The following is an 8374-nucleotide window of genomic DNA, read 5'->3' as shown; positions in this document are numbered from 1 at the left end:
CCCCCCCCCCCAGTTCCCGTCTAGGTTGCCAGGTCTGCCTGTCCAAGTCCCTGGATGGCTTGACACTACAGGTGCCCGAAGGGGTCAATGATATGAGACATGCCGACGACACCGGCTCCACCAGCTCCCCATGAGAGCATGTGCCTTTACCTTTCTCTTCACAATTTCTCTCTTTTTCCCCTCCTTTCTCTCCGTCCTTATTTCTCCCTCTTCTTTTGCTGTCTCTACCTCTCTCTCTCTCTGGCCTCGATTATCTACTTATACATTGGTCACATACAGATGGGTGACAAATTAAAGGAAAAACATGAGGGGGGCATCCGGGTAATGTAGTGGTCTATTCCGTTGCCTACCAACACGGGGATTGGCGATTCGAATCCCCGTGTTACCTCCGGCTTGGTAGGGTGTCCCTACCGACACAATCGGCCGGGTCTGCGGGTGGGAAGCCAGATGTCGGTATGTGTCCTGGTCGCTGCACAGGGGGGAGGGAGGAACTGGGGGGAATAGTGGGATCCTCTCACGCGCTACATCCCCCTGACAAAACTCCTCACTGTCAGGGGAAAAAAAGCGGCTGGCAACTCCACATGTATCGGAGGAGGCATGTGGTAGTCTGCAGCCCTCACCAGATTGGCAGAGAGGGTGGAGCAGTGACTGGGATGGCTCGGAAGAGTGGGGTAATTGGCCAAGTACAATTTGGGGAAAAAGGGGGGGGGGACCTGAATGCTTGACCCGTACAGTGAAGGGGTCCGGGGGTTCTGTTATGCTGTAGGGGTCATTTTCCTGGTATGGTTTGCAATCACTTGTCCCCTTAGAGCGAAGGGTCACTGCAAATCAATACAAAGTTGTTCTGAGTGATCACCTTTATCCTGTGATGAAACATTTCTATCCTGATGGGAGTGCTCTCTTCCAGGATGACAATGCCCCCATCCACAGGGCACGAGGGGTCACTGGATGGTTTGATGAGGATGAAAATTATGTAAATCCTATGATATGGCCTTCCGTCTCTAGATCTCAACCCAGTTGAACACCTATGGGAGATTTTGGACCGACGTGTTAGACAGCGCTCTCCACCACCGTCATCAAAACACCAAATGAGAGACTATCTTGTGGAAGAATGGTGTCCATCCCTCCAGTAGAGTTCAGAGACTTGTAGAATCTATGACAAGGAGCACTGAAGCTGTTCTGGAGGCCCAACACTTTGCTAAGACACTTTATGCTGCTTTTTCCTTTAATTTGTCACCCATCTGTACATCTCAGTGTGGTCTCTTGTCATCTGAATGCACTAATTTCAACATAATTTGTTGGTTGCACTCGACAGTAAAATATAATCCCTTTGCTCAGATCTGTGTTCAGATTTCATGTTCCCACAAAACATCAGCACAAGTCAAAAAGGTTCTTGGTACATGGAAGATCATGTTCCTTTTCCTTCTGTTTTAGCTACTTGTTATTATGGTTGGATGTGCACAAGTTTCACATCGAATGAATATAGGTGTGGTATGATACCGTGTGGTGGCACGGTGGTGCAGTGGTTAGTGCAGTCGCCTCACAGCAGCAAGATCCTGGGTTCGAGCCCTGGGGTAGTCCAACCTTGGGGGTCATCCTCTGTGTGGAGTTTGCATGCTCTCTCCGTGTCTGCGTGGGTTTCCTCTGGGTGCGCCGGTTTCCTCCCACAGTCCAAAGACATGCAGGTCAGGTGAATCAGCCATACTAAAATGTCCCTAGGTGTGTTTTTGTGTGTGTTGGCCCTGTGATGGACTGGTGGCCTGTCCAGGGTGTCTCCCCGCCTACTGCCCAATGACTGCTGGGACAGGCTCCAGCATCCCCACAACCCTGAGAGCAGGATAAGTGGTTTGGATAATCGATGGATGGGTGGATGCTGTGTTTCCGCTGTATTCGTTTTCAGGTGCCAGATTGGGTCTAAACTATTTTAGAGTCCCCAACAGGACTTGTGCTGGTTCAGCTCATGAGGTGGCCTGGCTGATTCGATCACAACGCAAGCTCAATGCGACTCCTGGGCATCCGGACTTGTCAGTTAATGTTGCATGGCGTGATCGGTCACATTGAAATGAAAAGTGTGAGCGAGGCCTATGACTCTTTTCCTCTCTTTAGTTCTCATGCTCCCCCACCGCTCCCCCATATGATGTGTAACCATAGACTATATTATGTTACTTTCATGTAGATTTTTTTAAGGATGCACTGTACTGTAACTGTACACAATGTCGTTTAAGTAAATACATTTTCCCTCATATTTCCATCTCATCTGGCTTCTTCTTTTTCTGTTTTCTGTAAACTGATCTCCAGCACAGCTACTATAGAAACCCAGCATCTGCAGTAAACCACTGCTGCCGTCGTTTTTTGCCTTTTTTCCCCAGATGTTATTAAATACCTTGGCATGTATGTGACTTATATATATATATATATATATTGTTTTTTTTCCGAAACCATCAATGGTGTTGTTATAAGTGCTCAACTAATGAGGAGAGGAATATCAATACTGATAAAGGAAAAAAAGTTTACGTTGCAGTACAGGCCTGTTTCGTGTGTCGCGCACTCATCAGTTGCTAATGGAAGGCAGTGCGTCACACACTCATTCCTGTATCAGTATTAATATATATATATATATATATATATATATATATATTATATATAAAGTTAAATACTTGTTAGAGCAAACTTTCAAACACATGGGTGCACACACACACACACACACACACATACACACACAAGCAAGGACACACCTTTATGAGCACATACACTTTCACAGAATCAGAATCAGTTTTATTTACAAATTGAGTTTTCACAAACGAGGAATTTTACTTGATGGGTCGGTCACTGTGACATCCAGATACAGCACGTTTAGAGGTTTGGCATTCTCTGTAATCCATTAATTGGATTTCTCATATGAAGTCATCGTTCCCCACAATAAAAAAAGAGACGAGCAAAGAAGCTTGAAAGCTTTCAGTGACTCCGATCAAAATGATCACAATCAGAATCATCTTTATTTGGCCATGTATGTTTGCACATAATATGGAATTTGACTCTGATTTAGGGGCTTTCAATGTACTTACATAGAATAACAACACAACAATCTTCAGGAATATATACAAGGAATGACTATATACAGGTGAAACGGGAAGGCAATAGTGCAGTGGTGCTCAGTGTAAAGATGCTGGAATAAATATTTTAGCAGGTTATTTCTATACATGAGATAGGTGGACATGACAGAATATGCATGTATATGTACAATATACAGTATATACTGCCCATTTCTGGTGGCGTGGTGGCCAGTACTGCTGCCTCACAGCAAGAAGATCCTGGGTTTGAACCCCAGGCCGTCCCATGTCCTTCTGTGTGGAGTTTGCATGTTCTCCCCGTGTCTGCATGAGTTTCCTCCCACCATCAAAAAGACATGCATGTGCCCCTGAGCAAGGCAAAAGAAAGAAGAACTGGAGTTGGCCTTAGGCGCTGCACCACAGCTGCCCATTGCTCCTTTAAGATGGGTTAAATGCAGAGAAAAAAATTCGTTGTAAGAATGCAATGTCAAATAAAGTGACTTCCATTCATTTACAGTGTGCTTATTATGACAATGTTAAGTGCTCAGAGTGACAGCCCATGGGAAGAAACTGTCTTTATATCTGGTTGTTTTGGGGTACAGGGCTCTGTAGTGCCTACAACAGGGGAGGAGTTGGAACAGGTTGTGACCAGGGTGTGATGGGTCTGCAGTGATGTTGTCTGCTCATTTCCTGACTCTGGAGATGTGCGAGTCCTGAATGGAGGGCAGGTTGGCACCAACGATTTTCTCTGAAGTCCTGACTATCCATTTTATTCTGTTCCTGCCCTGTTTGGTGAAATGGCATGGTCATGGTTGGCACCAGCTGATTAACCTGCTGAACTAATGTGCCGACAATCACTGGCACCTCTGAGAAAGACCTGCTGACACATGGCCTCAATAAGAGGATGGATGGATGAAGGAAGGAAGGAATGAGATGGGCAGAGAAATGGTGGATTGAAAGCAGAAGATGATAAAGAGGGCAATAAAAAAATCTTTTAGCTGTGCAGTAATACTATTGATTCAAAAAGAAATTCACAAGAGAAGGTAGGATGGAGCAGGAGATTGACAGGCGGATTGGTGCAGCATCAGCAGTAATGCGGATGTTGTACCGGACCGTTGTGGTGAAGAGGGAGCTGAGCCGGAAGGCAAAGCTCTCAATTTACCAGTCAATCTTTGTTCCAACCCTCACCTATAGTCATGTGCTTTGAGTAGTGACCGAAAGGGTGAGATCGCAGATACAAATGGCTGAAATTGGTTTCCTCTGTAGGGTGTCTGGGCTCAGCCTTAGAGATGGGGTGAGGAGCTCGGACATCCGGAGGGAGCTTGGAGTAGAGCCGCTGCTCCAGTTGAGGTGGTTTGGGCATCTGATTAGGATGCCTCCTGGGCGCCTTCCTTTGGAGGTTTACCAGGCACGGACAACTGGGAGGAGATCCCGAGGTAGACCAGGAACTCACTGGAGGGACTCCATGTCCAGTCTGGCCTGGGAAGGCTTTGGGATCCCCCAAGAGGAGCTGGAGGGCACTGCTGGGGAGAGGGACCTCTGGAGTTCCCTACTTAGCTTGCTGCCACTGCAACCCGACCCCGGAGAAGCGGCTGAAGATGAATGAATGAATGAATTTTTAGATATTACAATGCTCTAAACACAGGTGGTATTTCAAACTAAGTAATGTTTTCCAGCCACATGAAAGGGGCCTCAGGTGGAACTCCCGTTTGATCAGCAAGGATAAGCCATTTTTTTTTCTCCAAATATTCCAAACTATTTTCCTCGGTGCTTCCTGTCAGAACATAGGGTGAATGGGTGCACCCATAGCCTGCAGGATGGGGAGCCACACTTTCCATGAGGGAAGGTCACCATTTTTTATCTCCTAACTGTCTGGGAGAAAAAGGGCAGTGAAAACAAATCAGACACACTCACACCTTTACGTCAAAAGCTACTGCACAAGTGCCCTATAGCAAGGCACCTTGTCTGGTGAAACTGCTCCTGGTCCGACATAGAAGACCGGGGTTGGGAGAATAAAAATGGGGAATGGAAACCCCAACCCCAGCATTGTTACTAATGTTAGCCTTGCCTGTGGACCCAGTGACCACAGCGGTTATAAGCCTATGCAGCTGAAGCGTAATTTTGAACTGATTATAATTTGAGAGTGACCGTTCTGACCTTGGCGTCCCACATGACAGAACCTCTTTAGGGGAGAAAAGGGGTTAAGAATGAAGAGCAAAGTTCAGGATGAATAGATATTTTTAGAAACGGGGTGAGAGAGGACAAACACAAGAGTCAGGTGGTGCAGCGGGTGAAGAGGGGAGGGAGAGGTGAGATAGAGAAGAGAAGTGTGTGTGTGTGTGTGCGTGCGTGTGTGTGTGTGCATGCATATGAATTTTTGTTCCATGTGCAACTGCCCCCTTGTGTGTATTGGCATGTACATGCACACACAGTAGTTAGTATAAGTGTGTATTGTGGAGGATGTATGTGTGCCTACATGTGCTCTGGGTTTGAGATCCTAGTTTCTCAACCTGAAGTTTGAGACCCAAAATGGGCTGCTGTTTTGTTTCTGGTGGCTCATTAAGAATACGTACTATAAATGCATGATATTTAAGCTTGGCCAGCAGTTCCTAATTCTGTATTTGGGGACCCCCCCCCCCACCAATTCTCATAGGGAATACATAAGACGCATCCCTTATGCTTATTTTCTCAACGGTATCTTATGGTTTTCAGATGGGGACTTGCTTGTATGACATGGCAGTGTGCAGGCACAAGCCATCTTAATATGAACGGCATAACATCATAATAGTTGATTTTCTTTTTCTTTTTTCTCCCCAATTGAATTTGGCCGATTACCCCACTCTTTCAAGCCGTCCCGGTCGCTGCTCCACCCCCTCTGCCGAGCCTAGGAGGGCTGCCGACTACCACATGCTTCCTCTGATACATGTGGAGTCGCCGCTACTTTTCACCTGACGGTGAGGAGTTTCACCAGGGGGATGTAGCACGTGGGAGGATTATGCTATTCCCCCAGTCCCCAAAACAGGCGCCCCGACCGACCAGAGGAGAAACTAGTGCAGCGACCAGGACACATACCCACATCAGGCTTCACACCCACAGACGCAGCCAATTGTGTCTGTACGGACGCCCGACCAAGCCGGAGGCAGCGCCGAGAGTCTGGCCAACTGGCTACACAAGCACCAGTAGGCAGCCCCATGCGCACACTATTCAAAATCGCGCTCCCTTCATCATCTCTCAAGCTGCACTTACAAAGAAATAAGGGAAAACAGAGATGGGGCGCCGGGTGAAGGTCTCAGGCACGGTGGGCATGGCTATGGTGTGGTAGGTGTGACAAACGCAGCGGCGGGCATGATGGAAAAAACACGTCAAGAGGGTACATTTCGAGTGTTGTGAGTGAAGTTGAAGTCAGCGTGAGTGAACTGGATGGTACTGGTGATATACTAGATATACGTATAACATGCGCGGAACCCGGGGGCCCAGCCGGACTGTGAAATGTTTCCCCCAAACGACATAACAATGGAGAACACATTGGCCTAGAGGCTTCTGATTGGTTCTGACCAGGATGTAGGTCTGTATACGTCATCAGCAGGAGAGCAACAATACATTCGCCCACGTGTATTTGTTTACACTTTGCTTTCGCCCGACTACCATTGATACTATATAGAGATCGATACTCCGAAAATTTGGGTTTGAGCTTGTTTTGTGGTCTTCCAAAAGTTGTGTATTTCTTTCAATATGTTTCTAAATTTAAAGCAAAGTTCATGATTTTTAAATGTCTTATGGGTAGGGCGGGAGTCATCCACAATTAGCAGTTAGCCAGCAGTAAGTGTACATTTGAGTGAATAACAGGTGTGATGCACAGAAATAGAAGAGGAAACAATAGGTGTGATGCACAGATATAGAAAGTTTGACACCTGGAGTGTGTCATTTCTAAAAAAGAAAAGAAAAGAAAAAGTGTATTACATTTAATGTTACAAGCTGGCTTCATGGATAATGTGATTACTGGACTCCCGTCACAAAATGCAAGGTCGTCCAAAACAGCCCAGATTCCCCCTCAAAAATGTATGGCAGGGAGAATTCCAAAAGTCCATCAATCCATCCCATATGACAATCTGACACTGTTTATATTTGCCTGATTTCTGTCAATGGTTATACATGGCTTGGATGTGCTATACAACTAATTTCCACACATCAATACCTTACAGACTCTCGGATTGCTCTAGGGAAGTTAGTTTATCGAAAAATCATGAACACTGAAATGAACTCACAGAGCACAAGTAGGAATAAACTGAGAGGGACCAGCCCAGCCTGCAAATCTTCACGGTCCAAACTGCCCTCCTTTGTGCATCCTGTGGAAATCGATGCCTCATACAGCCTTGTCCCGGCTGAATGGAACAGCCCCCAAGCCGCACAACACACCATTTCTCCTTCAACTGCTACAAATTGGAGAGAAATGGGCCGAAAACGCAGAAAAAACTCATTGAAACGACGTTGGTAGGCAACATGGCGCCCATCAAGCACGTGACAGGTTCTCAGCCAATCACAGCGCATGTTGCAAAGATCAAAGGATGGCCAGACTCTTTACACAGCGATGGCCGGATGTAACACAGGGATTCGAACCAGCGATCCCCGTGTTGGTAGGCAACGGAATAGACCGCCGTGCCACTCAGACGCCTCATAACAGTACATTTTTCTACCATGGAGAATTGCATGTTACTCACAAAACAATTTTTCTGCCAACAGTCCCGTCAAAGTCTGGTCTTATTTGGTCTAAGGTAGGACTAAGCTTAATAATGTGAGTTTCAGACACAAGACGTTTGATGAGCCATTTGTGAAGAGGCTAGGAGAGATTTTGTGCATGTGAGGTATAGATGAGAGGAATGCCTGAATCCTCATACACACAACAGTTTTGTGTTTTCGTTTGATTTACTTTATTCGTGAATTAGCATTGATACTCAGGTATCCAGGCAGACAGATGGACAGACCTTCTGTACTAGACATTATGATGACATGGGCTGAACATTCGAATAACCAGGTGAACTTCACCTGTGCACGGTTCCCTGGTGGTCCAGCAGATAGGATTCAGTTAGATTCCCAGTCAGGGAATCGCTTCTGCAAATGTGGAAAGGCATCTTTCTTCTAACCTGGATATACCGCCCACAAACTTCACTTAGATGGTTGTAGTACCTCATAGTGACCTGAGCTGAACTCTGTTTTGCATCGTGAAGATGAGTACAGAAAAAGGGAGGATTTGTGAACACTGTTAGAAATTAGGATCTAGGCCGGCAGATGTTTAATGAAACCAATTCTAAGACAAAACCTCTACA

At 46.2% G+C, this 8374-nt stretch overlaps 1 protein-coding gene across 1 annotated transcript in view; it reads left to right on the top strand.

Moving 5' to 3' along the window:
- Positions 1 to 688, top strand: part of LOC130121155 (adrenodoxin-like) — a 42030-nt gene extending 41342 nt beyond the window's left edge. The window contains exon 4 of the mRNA XM_056290008.1: positions 14 to 688. Coding sequence (XP_056145983.1) covers positions 14 to 134 — 121 coding nt within the window. The 3' untranslated portion in view covers positions 135 to 688. The remainder of the gene's footprint in view (positions 1 to 13) is intronic.
- The last annotated feature ends 7686 nt before the right edge of the window (positions 689 to 8374 follow it).

This window comes from Lampris incognitus, chromosome 11 (genome assembly GCF_029633865.1).
Source record: "Lampris incognitus isolate fLamInc1 chromosome 11, fLamInc1.hap2, whole genome shotgun sequence".
In the NCBI taxonomy this organism is placed as follows: domain Eukaryota; kingdom Metazoa; phylum Chordata; class Actinopteri; order Lampriformes; family Lampridae; genus Lampris; species Lampris incognitus.
This window is presented reverse-complemented; position numbering and strand designations above follow the sequence as displayed.